We start from the raw sequence: 24,563 nt of genomic DNA, 5'->3' as shown, positions 1-24,563 counted from the left end.
TTAGGAACCAAACCCAGGATCTTGCATATGCTGGGCAAATGTTTTACGATCTACACCTGAACTCTACCTTCAGCCTTTTCTGTTACTTTTAAGTGAGCTGTTTCATTCATGAAATTTATCTGTCTCACCAAAACTGATGAATTTGGTAACATTAAAGTGTTAATAATAATATTCCATTATTTTAATGTGTAAATTTGCATTGACAGTCAATTTTTAGAGCAATGACCTTAAATAGACTTTATCTAAAATATATCATTAGGTCCTTAAAACATTTTGTTGATTGTTATTTACTTACCTTCCCTCAATACAGACAAACCAATTGAGATTACTATTCATATTTTTTAATACTGATAAAAGAGACAAGCTGCATATCTGTGAGGGATTAGTTAAGTACTCCACAAAGCCATTGCAAATGAAAAAGAATTTGGAAGGAAGGAGGGAAGACAGGAAAGAAGGAAGGAGAAAAGTAAAAGAAAAAGGAAGAAAAAGAAAAATAGAATTAAAGATTGCTACAATATATTATCTGATGTATCCATATGTTAAAACATTCTTTTTCAAAAGCAAGAATAGAGATTTTAAAAGAGCATATATAAAACTGAACATTCGTTGTATCTTACAGGTTTGTTTTTTGTGTGTTTGTGTGTGGGGAGTATGTTATTTATACAGATAAACAAAATATCCAGGGATTATGCCCTGGATATTTATGGATGGAAATTATTTAGAGTTTCTTTGTTATGTTTTCCTGTATTATTAAATGTTCTCATATATGAATTCATTACTTTTGGTATTCAGGAGAAATAGAATTTGTCAAGCTCACAGAACTAGTTAATAATAGAGCCAGGATTTGATTATGTGCGTGTGTGTGTGTGTGTGTGTGTGTGTGTGTGATGTTTTTACCTTAGTTGTTCATGTCCCTCTCCTATTACTCTGCTGCTGTATAGTGAAAAACTTTAGGATAAACTTATACTTTTTTAAAAAACAAAGAACAGAAATTTATTTCTAACACTTTGGAGGCTTGGGAAGTCCAGGATCAAGAGGCACCAGCTTGGGTGTCTTGTGAGAACTGCTCAACACTGTGATTCTAAGATTGTACCTTTCTGCTGAGAGGATGTAGCAATAAGATGTAGTCCTGGAATCAGATGGTGGAAGGCAGAAAGGCAAGAGGGACTGGATGCTGTGTCCCCAAGGACAGAAGAGAAAAATGGGAAGAGCTGCAGAAAGCTTTTATGATTCCTTTTTCCAGATATTTGGTCTTCTTTCCAAGTTTTGAAAAACTAGTTTATTCTCTGCTTCCAACCGACTTTTTCCACACTAAATTTGACTGGGTAAACAAAGCAAAATCACACTTTGGTAACTAACTTCACATTCCAAATATGCACTATTGGAAGCATGTAGATCTTAGTAGGTTTCATTTGCATCAGTGGCAAGTTGAGTGAAAAATTTATTCAAAAATTTGTAATCAAAAAATGTGATTATAAAACTTACACCTACTGTCTCTTATTTGAAGTGAACATTGCTGATTTGATATCAAATCTTTTCCTTAGGAAGATTTTTCAGTTGTATTTTTGATTTTGAGAAGGTTATTATATATAGTCCACTCTGTCCACAGCATGGAATATAACAAATGTTGACATTTAAATTTTTTTCTTCAAATTAAAAAAAATGAGTAAAGTTGAAGTCATCTATTTTGTTTCCTTCTTAGTCTGTATTTGCTTTTTTTATTCTTATAGAAAATACCAATTTGATGATATGAGATATATATATATATATATATATGTTTATTTTTATCTATGATAATATATTCTGTTGCATAAATAATCAATTCTAAGAAAATTGTTTTGTCTTTTGTGTGTGTGTGTGTGTGTGTGTGATGCCAGGTTCAGACCCAGGGCTTTTCACGTGGTAGGCAAGAATTCTAACACTAACATCACCAGCAAGAAAGTTTTCTTAATTATTGCACTATTTATGAGGTGGTTTCTTTGTTTCTTAATAAGATCAGTAAGGTCAGTGTTGTAGAGAACATGACTATTTTTTGGTGCATATATGTAAATATTTCTCTGGATATATGACAGGAGAAAACTTGCTAAGTCTTTAAATAGGTATATATTTATTTCTTTGCCCAACTATTTTCTGAATAATTTTTATCAATTTGTATTATATCAGCAGTGTGCAGGTGTTCCTGTTCACATTCTTTTTAGATGTTGATATTATAAGGCTTGTGATTTTTTAGCCTTATGGTATGAAAACATACCTAATGATTATAATTTGCATCATCTTGATTTCTAGGAAAGTTGAGTATTTTTTCATCTGTTTATTGGTCATTCAAGTTTTCTCTTCTGCAAATCACTTTGCTTATATTGTTTGCATTTTTCTTGATTGCAATTTTCTTAATGATTTCACAGATTTTTGTATGTATGCTGATTATAGATTCTTTATTAACTATATTTTAACATTTTCCAACCTGTCACATTTTTCACTTCTGTCATATAAATAATAAATTGATATATTTTTTTTCTGTGGATTTTCCTCTTCTGTTTCTGCCTAAATAAAAACATATCTCTAAATAAATTAATCCCTATCTCAAGGTGAAGAAATTATTATCTTTCACCTCTTGAGATGTTTAAAGTTTTATTTTTAAATTCATTTCTTTTCTTTCTTGTTTTTTGTAATGCTAAGAACCTTTCCATATATTTTTTAGGATAAATGATTCTGTTTTCTTCTAGTTTATATGAGCAAGATGAATGTTGCCTAATAGTACCTTTGTTTTACTGTATTTTATATGGACATATAAGAATTATTTAGGTTCTTATAGTAGTAATATTAAAGATGAGTTATTTTTCTTTCTCAGATTAGAAATCATTTTTCAATTCCAATCTCTGTTTATGAAGGAGATACTTTATTGGGAATTGCTTCACCTGAAAATGAATTCAACATACCATTAGCATCTTACCGGTAATTTTTTTCTTTATTTTTTTGTTGCTATTTGATAAAGTTTTTAGTTTTAGATGCTATGTGAATATTTATTTTTAACTTATTAAATTTTCATCTAATTTATCCTGTTGATTATCTATTTTATTTAGGTTTCAAGAATCCTAGGTGGTTCTTTTCAAAAGAAATATTATTTAATGTATAATTAATTTGTACCATGAAAATTATTTATGTTTTTGCTGGTAAATACAATTATTACAATGTTGCAGAATGATCACCTTAACCATAGTCATGTATATTCATGAGTTTTACAAATGTTTAAGAATATGATTGATGGTTCCAAGATTTATATATTTACTTTTATATTTATATATTTACTTTTCAAAACTATTATAATAGAATTTTGGTGAAATTCCTTTTGAAAAAATATCTTTTAATATAAACACTTCTCTGTTAATTGTTTAGGGATAGAGTAATGTAAATGCATTAATGGTTAAATGTTTATAATATTTTGATTAAATTTGATATAAATGTTTTAAGAAAAAATTAACAAAATAATGCTAGTCTTATAATTGTAGATTTAACATTGTAACAAATAAATATTATTTGGGCTATTTAATTTACAATTGAAAATAATCTCTTTTGTGGAGAATGGATTCTCTTGGAGAATAATCCTTCTCTAAAATTAAGAATTGTAGTTTATTTAAATGCCATTTCAGAATACACTCTAAAAATGCTAGGGAAGGAAAAAGGTGATACTACGGTTTTTAACTGTCCCCTAGTTCTGTTCTTTCTGATCCAAGCCTGAAAGTTTAAGGTGGTGTTCTAAATGCTTAGAAAGCAGTCTTAATAGTTCCGGGCACATATTTTCACATAGATAGACCTACAAACCCTAACATGCTTTTTATTACTTAATTCAGAAGTGCTGAGGGAAAGAATTGTTGAGAGAATAACAGCAATAATAGTTGTTTACAATATCAGACATGTTCTAGAAAGTTTTTTGGGTTGGTTAAAAGACAAATTTTAAATAACTTGTAAGATGTTTAAAAATTTCTATGAAGAACTTTTAAACCGTTTAATAATATTTAATAATAGTTAATGGCATTCATCATAAAAAAAAAAAAAAAAAACGGCAAGGCATTGGCACCAAAAGAGAGACTTAGACCAATGGTACAGAATAGAAGAAACAGAGACAAACCCACATAAATCCAATTATCTTATACTAGACAAAGTTGTCAGAAACATACATTGGGGAGAAGATAGCCTCTTCAACAAATTGTGCAGGGAAAACTAGAAATCCACATGTAGCAAAAATGAAATTAAACCCCTATCTCTCACCCTGCACAAAAATCAACTTAAAGGGGATCAAGGATGTAGGCACTAGAACAGAGACCCTGTGCCTAATATAGAAGAAAAAGTAGTCCAAATCTCCACCATATCAGCTTAGGTACTGACTTTCTTAACAAGACCCCTGAAGCACAAGAAGTGAAATTAAGAATCTTAAATGGGATGAAATCAGACTAAAAAGCTTCTTCACAGCAAAGGAAACAATCAACAACATGAAGAGAGAACCTACAGAATGGAAGAAAATCTTTACTACATGCACCAACATTAGTCTCCAGAATATTAAAGAACTCAAAAAACTTAACACCAAAAACAAACAAATAACACAATCACTAAATGGGCTAAGAAGCTGAACCAACACTTCACAGAAGAAATACAATCGGTCAACAAATAGACAAAAAATGTTCAACACCCTGAGCAATTAGAGAAATGCAAATCAAAACTACACTGAGATTTTATCTCACTCCAGTCAGAATGGAAATCATGAAGCATACAAGCAGCAACAAATGTTGGCAAGGATGTGGGGGAAAAGATACATTCATACATTGCTTGTGGGGCCGTGAATTGGTACAACCACTATGAAAGCAGTGTGGAGATTCCTCAGAAAACTTGGAAGGGAACCACCATTTGACCTAGTTATCCCTCTCCTCAACATATACCCAAAGGACTTAAAATCAGCATACTACAGTGATGTAGCCACATCAGTGTTTATAGCAGCTCAATTCATAGTAGCCAAACCATGGAACCAACTTAGGGGTGCCCTTCAACAGGTGATTGGATAAAGAAATTATGAGATATATATATATATATATATGTATATATATATATACATACATACATACATACATATACATATATATATATACATACACACACACAATGGAATATTACTTAAAGAAGAATGAAATTATGACATTTGCTGATAAGTGGATGGAGCTAGAGAATATCATGCTAAGCAAAATAAGCCATTCCCATAGAACCAAAGACTGAATGTTTTCTCTACTATGTGGATGCTAATTCACAGTGGTGGTGGGAAGAATAGAGGTACTTTGTATTAGAAGGGATTGAAGGGAGGGGAGGAAGTATGGGGCAGGAAGTACTGTGGAAGGAATCAGACATTATTACCCTATATGTATATATGATTACATACTAGTGTAATTCTACATCATTTACAACCAGAAGAATGAAAAATTATACTCCATTTATGTATGATACGTCAAAAATACATTCTATTGTAATGTATAACTCATTAGAACAAATTTTTAAAAAACAGTTAATGGCATTCTGGTTTTTAAGAATATCTGCCAAATATTTTGTGACTCTGTAGTAGAGAAAAGAATATCTTTGTACTTTTGTTCAAGGCTAAATAATACTTCATTAAATGAAATTTAATCTTCCCTAATTAGAGTTATTATTGACTAATCAGCAAGAATTTTGCATTAGTTCAATGATTAGATGTACGTGCACTTAAATATTTATGAGATGAGGGCTTAAATTAACAAATGCTATTTTTCTCTATAGAATTTGACTATACTTATCCTTAAATTTAATTAATAAATATTTATCAAGTGTTGTGTTGTGGGTGAGACATTGTAATATACCAAAATAAATTGGACATGGTTGTTACCATTAAGAGATTGATACATTTTCTAAATATATTAGGTAGGAAAAAGTGGATTTTAGAAAGTTACTGAAAGTGTTACTAGGAACTGTTGAAAACCAAGGATTATTGATTGACTTCTGGGGAAGGTACATGAAGAACAGAAAAAATATAGTAATGTTGAGATTAGATGCGGACAGCAACATAAGTAGAAATAATTGCATAAACAAAGATAAACAGGAATGAAATGGTAAGGACTTTGTATACTTATAATTAATAGTCTGAATTTCATTAGAATATATAGTATGTATTTAAAAACAGAATTTGAAGAGTTAAGTTCACGCTTAAGAAGTTACTCCCTCATTTTTCTTGCTGCCAGTTTTATAAATCTTACATCCACCTACTAATATCATCTGTTTTCTTCCTTCTTGTCACATAATATTTGTTGTTCAGTTTCTAGACCACTCATTCTACCACCTTTTCTTATTTACAGTCTCCTACCATTGATCATCTTCTGTTTTCTCTTCTTCACTCTTTATTTGAACTTTCCTTTAACCACACATATTTCTCTAACTCAAGTCTTTTTCTCAGAACTCTTTTTGGGAAACATTTCACTTCTTCTTCTTTTTTTTTTAAGGTAATTAAATCCAGGGACACTTAACCACTGACCCACATCCCTACCCTTTTTATTTTTTATTTTAAGACAGGGTCTTGCTAAGTTGATAAGGCTGGCTTTGAACTTATGATATTCCTGCCTCAGACTCCCAAGCTGCTAAAATTACAGGTTTGTTCTACTGTGCCCCGCAAAATTTTTCACTTCTGCATAACACCCTGCAGTCTGTTTAGAAAGAGTTGGCCACACTACATTATTCCCTCAGTCTTACATTTGCTCTTTCAGTATCTATTACAGTGTAGTAGTTACCTTTTAACATTACATTTACTACTTGGTTTGTATATTTTAAATTTTGCCCTCTCATTGCTACATGGAGACCCAGAGAATATTTTGATAAAATGTTTTGATATATATGTTGACTTTAGGAGAAAATTAATTTTTTTCTTTAAGTGTTGGAATAATGGAAAGTAGAATGAAAATTATGAAGAGGCTACAAATAGAATAGGCTGTCTGAAACTGATTGGATAAAAAATGTATGTAGGTCAGGGGTACAAGTACTCTAATATTTCAAAGACTAGTAGTTTAAAGTCACTAAAAACGGGCATATAGAAAATCAAGCATGGAGGATTCATTGTTCATTGTGGGAAATTTTTAACATCAGAAATCATTATAGAAATACAAAACAGTTAAAATTTTAAGAAAAGAGCTTAGGAAAATAGGGATGGAGATAGTTTTTGCAGTTGTTCATCTATAAAGGTTACTCATAATCATAGCTCATTAGTGTTATAAATAAATAATATTCGTAGGGGCTGAGGGTGTAGCTCAGTGGTAGAATACTCACCTTGCACACTTGAAGCCCTAGATTTGATCCTTACCACCATACATACTCATAAATATGCACAAAAATATTTCTTAAGTTTTTATTCTAGCATATAGCTAACTTTTAAACTTGTTAGACCTAGCCAGCCATGGTGGCATACTCCTCTAATCCCAGTAACTATGGAATATGATGTAGGAGATAACAAATTCAAGGTCAGCCTGGGCAACATAGCCAGTTCCTATCTCAACAGCTTAAAAAATAAAAAAGATGGGGGTATCCAAGATGGCGGGCCAGCAGGAGGCAGCATTCTGTGTCACTCTGTGACCTGGGACTTAAGTAGTGAGAATAATGTTTCTCTGCAAGCAATATTCCTGCTCCTGCGCAGGAATCACAGCCACTGTACCAGCGCAGGGCTCCAGGCCTCAGCTTCAGAGAAGGTCTCCCAACTACTCATCCATACAGGACTACTGGGAGCCGGAGTGGCAACATAGGCATGGGTACCCACACAGAACTTTCCGCCACCCACCTGAGCAGAAATCCCAGATGCTGCTCCCACACAGGACACCCAGCAGCTACCAACGTGCAGGAACTCCAGCTGCTATTCCCGTATGGACACCTGTCTACTAATGTGGGTCTCCCAGGGTCGCCTCCATCTTGGGACTCTGCAGCAACAGAGATAGTCCCCTATGTGCTGTAGCATGCCTGTACCGGAGAACTTCACACAGGCTCTGAAGACAGCTGAAACTACACACTGTATGCCACAGAACACTCTCTGAACATATTGTCCATATCCAACGCTATCACCTGCCTCTCCCAAGCCGACCAACACCTCATCACTGAAAGCAGCTGGCTCCATCTTGGGTCACTTTCATCACCATCTTTAGTGGGGCAACTCCCAGTTTGGAACACCGCTGGCTAGGTGCCCAGTTTCTAAATCCCCCTTCTCCCCAGCAGCCACTAACCCAGAATAGTGATACCATGCTTAACTTCACCATCCTGAGGGTGTAAATACCAGCTAACAACAGATGACACCACCAGGAAAGATACTGATCTCTAGCTAAAACAACCCTTGCCTCTTCCTTCGAGATTTTTTTTTTTCCTTCTTCCCTATTCTCCCACCCTCACATCCCCAGCCTATGTGAAAGCAAGTATTTTTGCATGAATTAGGATTTTGAGGACTGGGCATCTGAATAGTATATTATAGTTGACTTGTATATTCTTTTTATCCCCTCCAATTTTTACTATTTTAACATTTTTTATTTTTCTCAGTATATGTGTACTCTACTGTCTTTCCATTTACTTGTCTACCCTAAATTACTTCTTCTCCATTCTCCTGCTACTGACATTCTTCTTTAGGTTTCTCATCCATACTTCCTAAGATATAAGAACTCTATATCCTCACCTCCTGCCTCCTCAACAAATCATCCTATACCTCATCCCCAGTTCTTTGTCCACTGTCAGAAACTGTAAACCCTTTTACAAACCTGCTGATTATATTATAGATAATAATTGAATTCACCATTTCTATACATTGTAAACAAATTGTAAACATTTTAATAGCAACTGTTTGTTTTAAGGTTATATCTTGTTTATATTGGGTTTGTTAACATTGTCCTTCCCCTCAAAAGGAGAGAGATTGGAACTCTACAAGGATACTAAAAGCTTATAGGGTAAAAACGGAAATGCCTCAGATCCACAGTGCTAGAAGGAAAGACACACAAGCAACATGAAAAGACAAAGGAGGAAAGTGCCCCAAATAAATCAAGATAACACATTATTAGAATCCATGGCCAGCATAGCAGATGAAATTACAGAGAAGGAGTTCAGGATGTACATAATAAAATGTTCTCTGAGTTAAAGGTTGATATAAGAGAGCAAATACAGGCAGTAAAAACTTATTTTGAGGAAGAGTTACGTAAACACAGGAAGCAAAAGATGACTTCAATAGGGAGATAGAAGTTCTAAAAATAAAAATCAAACAGAAATCTTTGAAATGAAAGAAACAATAAACCAAACTAAAATTCATTTGAAAGCATCACCACTTGGAAGACAGGACCTCAGACAATGAAGACAAAATATATCATCTTGGTCTGGGGATGTGGCTCAATCGGTATCGAGCTGGCCCGGGTTCGCACCACATACAAACAAAGATACTGTGTCTGCCGAAAACTAAATATATATAATCTCATCTTGAAAAGAAAGTGGACCACACAGTGGAAATGGTAAGAAACCATAAGCAGAACATTCAAGAAATATGGGATAGCATAAAAAGACCAACTTTAAGGGTTATTGGGATGGAGAAAGGTATAGAGTTCCAAACCAAAGGAATGAACAATCTGTTCAATGAAATGTTTTCCAAGCATGAAGAATGAATTGGAAAACCAAATAGAAGAGTCTTACAGGTCACCAAAATCACAACAGATCCACACCAAGGCACACTATAATGAAAATGGCTAACATATAGAATAAGGAGAGAATATTAAAAGCCACAAGAGAAAGGAATCCAATTACATATAGGGGGAACCAATTAGGATATGTACAGATTTTTCAACCCACACCCTGAAAGCTCGAAGATCCTGGAACAACATATACGAAACTCTGAAAGAAATAGATGCCAACCAAGAATCTTGTATCCAGAAAAATCAAGCTTTATATTTGATGATAATATAAAACCCTTCCATTATAAACAAAAGTTAAAAGAATTTACATCTAGAAAACCTGTACTACAGAACATCCTCAGCAAAATGCTTCATGAAGAGGAAATGAAAACCAACAATGAAAATCATCAGAGGGAGGTGTTACACTAAAGGAAAAAATAGTGAAAGCAGAAATCAAGTTAAATTAAGCACAAAAATGGCTGGGAACACAAATTATGTCTCAATAATAACCCTGAAGGTTAATGGCCTAAACTCATCTATCAAAAGACATAGGCTAGCAGATTAGATTTTTTAAAAAGTCCTAATTATATGCTGCCTCCTGAGACTCATAGGAAAAGACATCCACAAACTGAAGGTGAAAGTTTGGGAAAAATCATACCAGTCACATGGACTTCGGAAGCAAGGAGGGGTTTCCATCCTCATATCAATTAAGTAGATTTTAAGCTAAAGTTAATCAAAAAGGATAAAGAAGGTCATTTCATACTGCTCAAGGGATCCATCACCAAGAAGACATAACAATTATACATATATATGCCCCAAACAATGAAGCAACTTTGCTCATTTAATAAATTCTTCTCATGTTCAGAGACTCAAATAGACCACAACGGAGTAATTTAGGGTGACTTTAACATACCTCTTTAGCGACTGGATAGATCTTCCAATCAAAAGCCGAACAAAAACTATAAAACTCAATAATAAAATCAATAACTTCTACTTAATTGATATATATAGAATATTTAATTCTTCAACAAGTGAATACCTTTCTTCTCAGCAGCACATGGATCCTTCTCTAAATAGACCATATGTTACGCCACAAAGAAACTCTTAGCAAATACAAAAAAAAAAATGAAAGAGACTACCCTGCATTTTATCAGATCATAATCGAATGAAATTAGAAATCAATGACAACATAAAAATTATTCCAACACCTGGAGACTAACTAATATTGCTATTGAATGAACAATGGGTTGCAAAAAACATCAAGGAGGAGATTAAACAATTCTTAGAGGTAAATGAGAATACTGATGCAACATATTGAAATCTCTGGGACAATATGAAGGCAATACTAAGAAGAAAGTTCATTGTATGGAGTTATTCCTTTAAAGAAGGAAAAAGGAACCAAATAAATAACCTAACATTACATCTTAAAGCCCTAGAGAAAGAAGAACAAATCAACACCCAAAGCAGTAGAAGACAGGAAATAATTAAACTCAATGCTAAAATCAATGAAATCAAAACAAATGAAACAATTGAAAAAACTGACAAAACAAAAAGTTGGTTCTTTGAAAAAATAAATAAAATTTACAACTCCTTAGCCATGCTAACAAAAGGGAGAAAGAAAACTCAAATTACTAACATACATGATGAAAAGGTAATATTACATCTGACACTACAGAAATATAGAATATAATTAGAAATTATTTTGAAAACCTGTACTCCTATAAAATAAAAATATTGAAGGCATTGACAAATTTCTAGAGTCATATGATTTGCACAAATTGAATCAGGATGATATATACACTTTAAACAGATCAATTTCAACCAATGAAATAGAAAATGTCATCAGAAGCCTACCAACCAAGAGAAGCCCAGGACCAGATGGATACACAGCTGAGTTCTACAGGCCATTTAAAGAAGAACTAATGCCAGTACTCATCAAATTATTTTGTGAAATAGAAAAATGGTCACCACTTCCAAACTCATTCTATGAAGCCAGTATCACCCTGATTACAAAGCAAGCAAAGAAAGAAAACTTCAGACAAATATCTCTAATGAACATAGATGTAAAAATTCTCAATAAGATTCTGGCAAATTGAATACAAAAACATATCAAAAAGATAGTGCACCATGATCAAGTTGGGATCATCCCAGTGATGCAAGTTTGGTTCAGCATACAGAAATCAATAAATGGAATTCATCACATCAATAGACTTAAAGATAAGAATCCTATGATCATCTCAAAATGCAGAAAAAGCATTTGACAAAATATAGCACTCCTTCATATTCAGAACACTAGAAAAACTAGGGATAATAGGAACATACCTCAACATTGTAAAAGCTATCTATGCTAAGCCCCAGGCCAACATCATTCTAAATGGAGAAAAATTGAAAGCATTCCCTCTAAAAACTGGAACAAGACAGGGATGCCCTCTTTCACTACTTCTATCTAACCGTTCTTGAAACACTGACTAGAGCAGTTAGACGAAAGAAATTGAAGGGATGCAGATAGGAAAAAAAGAATTCAAATTAGCACTATGTGCTGATGATATGATTGTATACATAGAATATCCAAATTGTTCCACCAGAAAGATTTTAAAACTAGTAAATGAATTCCATAAAGTAGCAGGATATAAAATCAACACCTATAAATCAAAGGCATTTCTATTTATCAGTGACAAATCCACTGAAAGGGAAACAAGGAAAACTACCCCATTTACAATAGCCTCTAAAAAAAAGAAAATACTTTGGAATCAAATTAATGAAAGAGGTGAAAGATCTATACAATGAAAAGTACTACAGAATGCTAAAGAAAGAAATCAAAGAAGACCTTAGAGGATGGGAAGATCTACCTCGTTCTTAGATAGGCAGAATTAATATTGTCCAAATGACCATACTACCAAAAGCACTATGCAGATTTAATGCAATTACAATCAAAATCCTAATGGCATTTCTCATAGAAATAGAAAAAGCAGTCAATGAAATTCATCTGGAAAAATAAGAGACCGAGAATAGTTAGAGCTATCCTTAGCAAGAAGAGTGAAGCAGATGGCATCACTATACCAGACCTTAAACCATACTACAGAGTAACAGTAACAAAAACAGCATAGTATTGGCACCAAAAATAGACTTGTAGACCAATGGTACAGAATAGAGGACACAGAGGCTAACCCACATAATTACAGTTATCTTATATTAGACAAAGGCACCAAAAATGTACATTGGAGAAAAGATAGACTCTTCAACAAATGGTGCTGGGAAAACTGGAAATTCATATGAAATAAAACCCCTATCTCTCACCATGCACAAAACTCAACTCAAAGTGGATCAAGGACCTCGGAATTAAAGCCAGACACACTGTGCCTATTAGAAGAAAGAGTAGGCCCAAGTCTCCATCATGTCAGATTAGGCCCCAACTTCCTTAATAAGACTCCTATAGTGCAAGAAATAAAATGAAGAATCAATAAATGGGATGGACTCAAACTTCAAAGCAAAAGAAACAATCAGTGAGGTGAAAAGAGAGCCTAAACTTTTACCACTCACACATCAGATAGACCACTAAATCTGTAGGGTATATAAAGAACTCAAAAAGCTAAACACCAAAAACCAAATAACCCAATCAATAAATGGGCCAAGTAACTGAACAGGCACTTCTCAGAAGATGATATGCAATCAATCAACAAGTATATTAAAAAATGTTCAACATTTCTGACAATTAGAGAAATGCAAATCAAAAGTACTCTTAAGATTTCATCCCACTCCAGTCAGAATGGCATCTATTAAGAATACAAACATCACATTCCACCATCATTTCTAACTGATTCCTCCCATGCTTCCTCTCCCTACCCCACTATGAATCAGCCTCCTTATATCAGAGAAAACATTCAGCATTTGGTTTTTTTAAGATTGGATAAATTCACTTAGCATTATCTTTTGTAACTCCATCCATTTACCGGCAAATGCCATGATTTTATTCTCTTTTATTGCTGAGTAATATTCCATTGTGTATATATGTCACATTATTTTTACCCATTCATCTATTGAAGGGCAACTGCGTTGGCTCCACAGTTTAGCTATTGTGAATTGTGCTGTTATAAACATTGATGTGGTTGTGTCCCTGTAGTATGCTGTTTTTAAGTCCTTTGCGTATGTATAGACCAAAGAGTGGGATACTAGTTTAAATGGTGATTCCATTCCCAATTTTCCAAAAAATCTCCGTACTGCTTCCCTTATTGGCTGCTCCAATTTGCAGTCCCACCAGCAATGTATGAGTGTACCTTTTCCCCCGACATCCTGGTCAACACTTATTGTTGTTTGTCTTCATAATAGCTGCCATTCTGACTGGAGTGAGATGAAATCTTAGAGTAGTTTTGATTTGCATTTCCCTAATTGCTAGTGATGATGAACATTTCTTTATATATTTGTTGATTGATTGTATATCATGTTTTGAGAAGTGTCTGTCCAGGTCCTTGGCCCATTTATTGATTGAGTTATAAATGTGATGGACATTATCATCCAAAGTACATGTATGAAGACACAAACTGGTGTTTGTATACTTTGTATACAACCAGTGATATGAAAAATTGTGCTCTGTATGTGTAATAAGAATTGTAATTCATTTTGCTGTCACATATAAAAAAAGAATATAAACAACAGTAAATCTTGGTGCAGATGTTTGGAAAAAGACACACTCATACATTGCTGGTGGGACTGCAAAATGTTGCAGCCAATATGGACACAGTTTGGAGAATCCTTAGAAAACTGGAAATGGAACCACCCTTTGACCCAGCTATCCTACTCCTGGGTCTATATCCAAAGGACTTAAAAACAGCATACTGCAGGGACACAGCCATATCAATGTTTATAGCAGCACAATTCACAACAGCTAAACTGTGGACCCAACCTAGATTCCATGCCCTTCAGTAGATGAATGGATTAAAAAATGTGGCATATATATACAATGGAATATACTCAGCAATAAAAGGAATAAAATCATGGCCTTTGCAGGTAAATGGATGGAGTTGGAGAATATAATGCTACGTGAAGTTAGCTAGTCCCAAAAAACCAAATGCTGAATGTTTTCTCTGATATAAGGAGTCTGATTCCTATTGGGGTGGGAGGGCAAGCATGGGAGTATTAGACAAACTCTAGATAGGGCAAATGTGTGGGGATAGAAAAGATGGTGAAATGAGATGGGCATCATTACCCTAAGTATATGTATAAAGACATGAATGATGTGAATAAAATTTGTGTACAACCATAAATATGAAAATTTGTGCTGTATATGTATAATATGAATTGTATTGCATTCTGCTGTCATATATAACAAATTAGAATTTTTAAAAAGAGACAAAAATAAATAAATAAACAAACAAATAAATAAATAAATAAAAATAAAAGGCTGAGGATGTATGTAGCTCTGTGTTAGAGTGCCCTAGGTTCAATCCCAGTACTGCTAAATAAATGAACACATCTTCTTAAAATTTCTTTAAATAAAGCATTATTATGCCTAAAGGTATTGTTGAAATGTAAATACAGAATGTAATATTCAAATATAAGTATTAATCATTTGGTATCACAGGATTCTGTCATCATTTTCTTATACCTACTCCTCCATATCTGTGCCCCAGATTTCTGCAAATATATGTAGAAAACTTGTTTTTTTTTTAGTTCTACCGGACAATAGAATCCATTTGATATATTTATCAACAATGGAATATATCTTATTCTAATTAGGATTCCAGTCTTGTGGATGTATACAATGGTGAGATTCACTGTAGTGTGTGTACATAGGAAAGTTATGTCGGATTCATTCTATTGTCCTTCCTGTTCCTAAACATCCTCCCTTCTCTTCATTCCCCTTTGTGTATACTACTGAACTATTCTTCTCTTCTTCTTGCCTTATTATGTGTTACCATCCACATATCAGAGAAAAGTATCAACCTTTGGTTTTTTGGGAATTGGCTTTCACTTAATATTATAGTTTCCAGATCTGTCCATATAACAGCAAATGGCATAAACTAATTCTTCTTTATGGCTGAATAATATCTCACTCTGTGTGTGTGTGTGTGTATACCACAATTTCTCTATCCATTCATCTGTTGATGGGCATCTAGGTTGGTTGCATAGCTTAGCTATTGTTAATTGTGCTGTTGTAAACATTAATGTGGCTGTGTCACTGTAGCCTGCTAATTTTGACTTCTTTGGATATATCCTGAGGAAGGGGATAACTGGGTCAAATGGTGGTTACATTCCTAGTTTTTGAGGAATCTCCATACTATTTCAAAAACTTTCATTAACTTTAAAAAGCCTGTGATGATTTTTCAATAGAATTTTTTAAATTTTATGATCACTGTTGTGACATTTACTTCTTGTTAAGATGACATAAAGCCAACTTCTTTCAGTAAAATACACAAGAGATTGTACGTGTTTAGCCTTGCATATATGGTTGGTATGATTGTGTATTTTCTGGTTATTATAAGTACACTTTTAAAATAGTAAATTTGTAATAAAAATATTCTCTTCTTAAAAGCCAAATAACATAATGGATTTCCAGAAAGTTAAGAAGATATTACCTAGGGCTAAAAAATATACAAAAACTTAAATATTTATTATAACAATATGGAACAAAATAATTTCATTATTCTAAAGCTGTAATCATAGTTTTTTAATGTAAAGCATTTTATTTTATTTTTTATTGATTTTATAAAAATAAATGACAGTGGAATGCATTACAATTCTTATTACACATAAACAACACAATTTTTCATATCCCTGTTTGTATATAAAGTATGTTGACACCAATTCGTGTCTTCATACATGTACTTTGGATAATGATGTCTATCACATTCTACCATCCTTGCTAACCCCCTACCCCTTCCCTTTTCCTCCCAACCCTCTGCCCTATCTAGAGTTCATCTATTTCTCTCAAGGCATTTTAAATTATAATGTTTAATCTTTTATGCAGATCATTTCTTTTTCTGAAGCCAGAAGATGAGGACTATCAAAAGTGTGAACCAATTGACTTTGAAGAAATTATAGCAAATGATGGAGCTCTTCTTAAGAAGAAATGTAGATCTACAAACCCTTCTAAGAAATTATTTATTATTAATATCGTCCCTGAAAAAGATAGTTTGACATCTCTGTCAGTATATTCACAAGATGGTTGGGACTTACCTTATATAATGCATTTGTGGCCACCCATCCTACTTCGAAATCTTCTTCCTTATAAAATTGCTTATTATATTGAGGTATTTTTGATTTGGGATATCATTATTTTATGTGTGTTTGTGTGTGTGTGTGTGTGTATGTGTGTGTGTCTCTGTCTTCCTGTCTGACTTTGCAGCTTGAGTTACTTAAAATTATGAAAAATAAAAATTGTTTTGAAGTTCTAGTAAATGTTATATAGTAGTAATAAAGAATATCTAACAGATATTCTTCAAGTAGAAATGTTTTAATCATGTATAAAATGATGAATTAAAGTACTTTTCACTAATTTACCTTAGAAGTCTGTTAAGCCTAATACAAATTATTTGCACAACTGTGGTAAGCCATTTATAAAATAACTTAACAAAAGTAATATGCAGTTCTCTTAAAAATTTAGAATATGGAGATAATAAAATTGCATATAATCATTTGATGAGATCACTTGTTTTAGACAATATATTGCATGTATATTTCATATATCATTTGTTTAAAAGATGAATACTAATTTTTGAAATGAGTATGAGAATTAATATTGAAATAACATTTAAGTACTATACATAAGCAGAAACGCTGGCTACTTTGTATTATATTTAATGCTAATTCCCTAAAAGAGTTGTTTGCCCTCTGAAGGTGCTTTTTCCCTTAAATACTCGAATTTATTTTAGCAGATTAAGTATGGTTTTCTCATAAGGTTATAAAAGTAATATCTCCATCATAGATTTCATATAAATAATCAATTTTTCAAACTTATCACATGAAAGAAAGTACTTTTTCATTATATTTATCCTAGATTCATTTTGCTTTTTGAGTTATTATATTCCTATATTTTCTAATACATTCTTTGCTGAAGGGAGTTGACATATCTGTGGTTAAAGAATATCTGTTTACCACATGAGTGACAGATAGTTAGTTGCACTTTTCTGTCAGATTTGAGATTGTATTTTAACTCTGCCATTTGCTAGTTGTATGTTCTTAGGCTATATTTTATAATATTTTGTTCCTAGTATATAAAATGTGAATAATACTTGCATGGTTAGGATATGGGGAAATTATTTGTTGGTGTACATAAAGAATTTAGCATATGACTAAGAGGCACTCCAGCACCACCACCATCAACCACCATCATTTTTGTGTGTGCGAAATATTATTTAGCATATAAGGAAACAGTAGCTGATATTTTGCTTTAATTAATTAAAAATTTTAAGATGAAGAGATTCCTTCATCTTATGTTATGAACAATATTAATTGTAATAAGAAACCAGGAAAGAAATATTGAGAATACTGGTAAGATACATAGATGTACTATTTACATTTATATTCTTATAAAATTTTTGATTTGATGCTCTTGGAATCATATTCTGTCTGCCAGTTTCCAAAGGATGTGATCAATTTTTATAAAGACAATTTATATAAGTATGGGAAAAGGGAATAGAAGAGGAAAGTGTGGTTAGGAGACTCAAACTTAGAGGTCATAGAGATAGGAATTCAGGTAATGGAAGCATGGTTGGAGAGCAATGAACAGTTTTGAGGGATACATAAGATGTAATATAGTTGTTGGATATGTGTGAATGGATTGGTAAAAATCAAGATTGGAACCTGGCACTGTGGCACAGGCCTATAATCCCAGCTGCATGAGAAGCTGAGGCAAGAAGATTATACGTTCAAGGCCAGCCTGGGCAATTTAAGGAGACCCTGTTTCAATTTTTTAAAAAATTAAAAATGCTAGATCATAGAGCACCCCTGGGGTCACTCCCCACAGCTGTCAGAACCACAACAACACATCAGAAATGGAAGGCAGTAAAGATTATGGAGTTCATAACCAACTTGAATCTAATGTATGAAATATGATATGTCAAGAGCTTTATAATGTTTTGAACAACCAATAAAAAAAATTAACAAAAAAAAAGATTATTATTTTGGATTAGCATTAGCTTTTTATGTTTTTTGTTAATTTGTAGTTTTCAAACTATAATCACTTGTAGATGTTTTTGTTTTACTAATTATATTTATAATATTTCACATATAATTTCCAATGAAGTTTCGTACTGCTTATTCTTCACAAGAGTCTTTGAAGTAGTTTTTAAACCATTTTACAAATCAATTACTCAAGTCTAGATTCCATATTTTACAGAGGTTTTCATCATTGGCAAAGTTAGAACTTCAGTGTAGGTCTTCTAACTGGTTCTGATTGTTATTTCAAGAGTTTTTTGTATAGCATTAAAATAATAAAATAGAACTTTTGGATGATTATTCAGACATTTCAAAATTTATTGTATTTTTTCATTACAGGGGATTGAAAATACAGTTTTTACTCTCAATGAAGGATATTCAGCCCAGGTTTATACTGAACAAGTGGATAAAACCAAACTACATTTAAAATTGCTTGATTATCTTAATCATGATTGGAAAAGTGAATTTTATATAAAATCTAATCAACAAGACATTAGTTTCATCAGTTTTACCTGTGTTACAGAAATGGAAAAGACAGATTTAGATATTGCTATCCACATGACTTACAACACTGGTCAGGCAATCGTGGCATTTCATAGTCCATACTGGATGGTCAATAAAACTGGCCGAATGTTACAATACAAAGCAGATGGAATTCATCGAAAGCATCCACCTAATTACAAAAAGCCAGTTCTCTTTTCTTTTCAGCCAAATCACTTTTTTTATACCAATAAGGTATGTAACTTTTTTCTTACTCTTGCTCTTCTCTCTTTTATGATTCCTATTTGGAGCACTAAAGTACTTTGAAACTTAGGTAGAAATAACATTTGTACATGAGGTTAAGTAGATTTAACATTTAATGTTGAGAAAGGTTTTGTGTATTAATGTAATATTTAGTTTATGCAAAAAAAGTTTTAAATTGTCAATTTAAGTAAAAATTTTTAAAGGTACTTGTAATATCTTTAAAATATTTTTTCTTAGGTTCAGCTTATGGTAACTGATAGTGGGTTGTCAGATCAGTTTTCAATTGATACTGTTGGTAGTCATGGAGCCGTTAAATGCAAAGGCCCAAAAATGGAATATCAAGTAAGTTCATTCTGCGTTCAAGCAACTTTTATTTAAAATATCTGTTGGTTACTTAAGAAAAGTTTATAAGGATATTATAATAATATAACAGTCTTTAACTGTTAATTTTTTTCCCTTAGGTTGGTGTCACTATAAACCTTAGCAGTTTTAACATTACCAGAATTGTGACATTTACTCCTTTTTATATGATTAAAAACAAGAGCAAATATCATATATCAGTGGCTGAAGAGGGAAGTGATAAATGGCTCTCTCTTCAATTCGAGCAGGTGGGTAGATGAATTTCAAAAATGTACCTCTTTGAATTCTCTTTTTTTGAAGTTAGATGCCTGAAATTTTAACCCTCCCCCACCCCAATTTTGAATCAGTTCCATGAACTTTTATTGAGTATTTGTACTAGGCTTTCAATATTTAATTATCAAAAACTAGACCTTTCTCTATAGGAATGCATAGCTTGTTCAGTTAAATATAGTTTAAATATACTAATGGAATTAGTTAAGGTATAGAGGCATCAAAGAGGAGGAAATGATTTATTTTCTCTTTTAGAATTGCCTTCATACAGAGTAGATTAAGCCAAACTTTCCTTCAAATTATTTGAAGTAACTTATGAAATTTTGATTGTGTACCATCATTTGCTGTCAGATCTACATAAAAGATTCTAAACAATTGACTTAGGTTGATAGAATATTTACTTTCTATAAAACTTGAAACTTATGTGTCTTTTAATATTGCTTTTCCTTTAGTCTGTTTTTATTTTCCTACTGCATCTTTATTCAAACATGTTAGATGTTCAGATTCTCCTTCATGTATCTTATATATCTTAATATTCCTTTTGTCTTTTCCATGTCTTTAACTCTTTGCTACATTCTGGATGAGTTCTACTTTGTATATCTCTTTCTTGTTTTTTTTGTTTTTTTTTTTAAATTTACTGTGTCTAAACTGCTATTTATGACTTAAACTACTGATTTTTTATTTAAATATATTTCTCATTTCCAGAAGTTCCACCTTTTTCAATTCTGTTCATTCTTTCAGTGAATACTTACCATGGACTTTTTGTTTGTTTTTGTTTTGTTGTTAAATATTTAGTTGTAGGTAGACACAATACCTTTATTTTATTTTTATGTGGTGCTGAGGATCAAACCCAGTTCCTCACACGTGCCAGACAAGTGCTCTACCACTGAGCTACAGCCCCAGCTCCTTACCATGTACTTTTTATGTGACTTGCATTACATCTGTTAACAAAATATCAGGTTTCTGTCTTTGGTAGTTTACAATTCAGTGGGTGCAAAGAAAAACAATAAATCAATAATACCCTAATCAGTTAATAAAATGTATAAGAAAGTTACAAGTCTAATGAGAGAAATAGAAATCAAGTAAGATAAGGAATATCAAACATTCTGAAGAGCAAGGAGTGACCTTTAGTTTTAGTGAAGTGATCAGAACTCACTGAAGTCACCTTTGAACAAAAGCTTGCAGGAAATGAGAGAGTAGCTGTCAAGAGCTCAGCTGAGCTGACAAATATAGGAGTAATTGATTAAGACAACAAGCCAGAATGAATTAACACAGTCAAACTTTTAATCATTTACTTTGAATAGTCCAAGCAAGTGGCTAAATAAACCAGATAGGGCACTTACATCCCCTTGTTCCATTTTCCCTTCTAGGAACATTCCCCTTCTAGGATAAAGTGGATCAGCCCAGACATTGGGGTTGTCTCCCTGTTGAAGGACTCCTTAACAAAAGGCTTTGGCAGTTTTATGAACCTGAGGGATGAAAGAGGGCAGGAGTAGAAAAATACTGAGCACTGAGAAAGAGTTTTCAGGGCTTCTCCTCTTCTCAGATAAACCTCTGGCAGAGGCTTCTGAGGAACTCCTCTGCTCATGGGCCCAGATAGAGAGACCTCCAAATGAAAGTGCCTGGGCTAGAAATGCAGGTATATCTAAAAGTATTGTGTGAGGGAGAAATGAGGGGGATTGTCTTTGAAACCACAGTGTTCTGGCTATGTACCAACTCTGGAACGGGGAGGGTACTTAGTTAGCCTTGTGAGGCCTGATGGAATATTTGAGGAGAAAGCATTAGACACAGAAGGATAAACCAGAATAGGGATTCTAAAGAGGGAAAGTATTTGACACGTTTGAGGGATATCAAAAGAGGCCAGTGATACTGGAGAGGGAAAAATAGTAGAGGAAAAGCATAGTGGTAATGAAGGATAACTATACAGAACTTTGTAAGCCTTTACAAGGACTTTACCTTAACCAAGTGAAATGGGGAGCTTTAGGAGGGTTTTGGTCAAAGATTAAACATAGCATGTTTTCAAAACATGCTTACTGAATTAATATATGATTTATTTTTGTGAGTGTTCCACATAATCTCATTAGCTTTATGTTTTTCTTACACATATTTTTTCCATGATTTTGTGATAACATTTCTGTCTTGATGTATCTGTGTCTCTCAGATATTGTCAGGTCTTGATTATCCTATGAAAACCTTATCTGTAGAATGTCTTTCAATAGTTAGTTCATATTTACATTAATTTCAATCTCAAATGCTTAATGACTCTTTAAAATTTGCTTTTTTTTTGTTTTTGTTTATCATTTCAGCCTAAGAAATAAATTTTCTTTCATGTGTTGAATTTTTTAAGTTCTAATTTTGTTGTTTGGCTTTTTGTTCTTGATAGGGGAATGGGGTCTCACTTTGTTGCTCAGGCTGACTTTAATTTTTTTTTTTTTTGTGCTGGAGATTGAGACCAGTACTTTACCACTGCACTACATCCTCAGTCCTTTTATATTTATTTTTATTTTGAGGCAGGGTTTCTCTGAGTTGCTGAGGATTTTGCCAAGGCTGACCTCAAACTTGTGAACTTCCTGTCTCAGGCTCTCAGGTAACTGGTATTACAGGTGTGCAGCTTGTTTCAAACTAATGGGCTCAAGCAATCCTGCTTCAGCTTCCCAAGTAGCTGGGACTGTAAGCATGTTTCTAATTTGACTCATACTGATCAACCTTATCATATTAAGATGCATACTCACCAGGCGTGTTGGCGCACACCTGTAATCCCAGTGGCTCAGGAGGCAGAGGCAGGAAAATTGCAGGTTCAAAGCCAGCTCAGCAAGGCCTAAGCAACTTGGTGAGACCCTGTCTCAAAAAATAAAAAAGGCTAGGAATGTGACTCAGTAGTGAAATGCCCCTAGGTTCAATCCCCAGCACCAAAAGAAAGAAAAATACTCATGATTATCACTGTTTTTGATTTTTAACCTTATCTATATTTCTCTGTTTCCCTTCTACAAAAGACAAAAACGTTAGCACTTTATTGAGCCTCAAGAGGCCTCACAGTTTTAAATACATTATACATTATTAAGCTCAATACATTGTACATTATTAAACTCAAGTATTAAGCCAAGGCTGTCAAGGAATTATAGCCTTGGGGATGTCCAAAATATACAGCATTTTTAGTCTTTTCAGTTCTTCACAAGAAATATGCTTGGATTAGTTGTATTGTTTCTATTTTGACTCTCCCGGGTCAGTACCTGCTAGGATACAGGAAGTCTTGACGGGATGGGGGGGGATCATAGTAAACCTCTTACATCCTTAACCTTGTTCAATAACTAATTCTACCTTTCATGGTTGAATAAAACCGACTTTAACAAGCTAAGACATTTAGCTCAGTTTTACTACAGAATTGTCCCCAGGTAAAAACTAATTATCAACATGTAGAAGAATGAGACTATTTCCTTATTTCTCACTCTGCACAAAAATCAACTCAAAAATGTATCAAAGACATAGCAATTAGACCAGATACTTTGCAATTCCTGGAAGAAAATGTGGGGTCAACTCTTTAACATATAGGCACAGGCAGCGATTTTCTCAGTACAATCCGTAAAACTCAGGAAATAATGCCAAGAGTTAATAAATGGATTGGCATCAAAGTAGAAAGCTTTTGCACAGCAAAGTAAATGACTAAAGCTGTGAAGAGATAGCTTATGGAATTGGGAAAAATCTTTGCTCTCTGTTCTTCTGACTGGGGATTAATATCTAGAATGTATAAAGATCTCAAAAACCTTAATACCAAAACCCAAATAACCCAGTTAATAAATGGGCAAAAGAACTAAACAAATACTTCTCAAAAGAAAAAATACAAATAGCCAACAAATACATGAAAAAATGTTCTAGATCATTAGCAGTTAGGAAAATTCAAGTCAAAACTACACTGAGATTTCATCTCCCTTTAGTTAGAATGGAAGCCATCATGAATACAAAAATAATAAATGCTGGAGAGTGTATGGAGAAAAAGGATTACTTTTACACTGTTGGTGGGATTGCAAATGAGTACAACCACTATGGGAATCTGTATGGAGGTTCCGCAAAAGAGTAGGAATACCATATGACATGGTTATATATCTACTCAGTATTTATCCTTAAGAATCAAAGTCAGTATACTGTAGAGATACACGCATACCTGTGTTTATAGCAGAACAATTTGCAGTAGTTAAACTATGAAATCAGCCTAGTTGTATGTCACTAGATGAATTAATAAAGAAAATGTGGTGTATGTACACAGTAGAATTTTATTTAGTCATAAAGAAGAATGAAATTATGTCATTTGCAGAAAAATAGATGGAACTTGAGAACATTATTTTAAGTGAAATAAGC

The 24,563-nt window shown here is 33.1% G+C and overlaps 1 protein-coding gene across 1 annotated transcript in view; it reads left to right on the top strand.

Moving 5' to 3' along the window:
* The window catches only part of LOC124076287 (intermembrane lipid transfer protein VPS13A-like), a 152,287-nt gene that overhangs the window by 32,904 nt on the left and 94,820 nt on the right, over positions 1 to 24,563 (top strand). Inside the window, 5 exon segments of the mRNA XM_046420133.2 lie at positions 2,849 to 2,952; positions 16,648 to 16,930; positions 19,176 to 19,571; positions 19,818 to 19,922; positions 20,042 to 20,188. Of these exon segments, the coding sequence (XP_046276089.2) occupies positions 2,849 to 2,952; positions 16,648 to 16,930; positions 19,176 to 19,571; positions 19,818 to 19,922; positions 20,042 to 20,188 (1,035 nt within the window).

This window comes from Marmota monax, unplaced genomic scaffold (genome assembly GCF_021218885.2).
Source record: "Marmota monax isolate L192 unplaced genomic scaffold, Marmota_monax_Labrador192_F-V1.1 WCK01_AAM20220418_F8-fsc00683, whole genome shotgun sequence".
Lineage (NCBI taxonomy): Eukaryota > Metazoa > Chordata > Mammalia > Rodentia > Sciuridae > Marmota > Marmota monax.
Note: the sequence above shows the minus strand (reverse complement) of the source record. Positions and strands in the feature narration are given on the sequence as shown.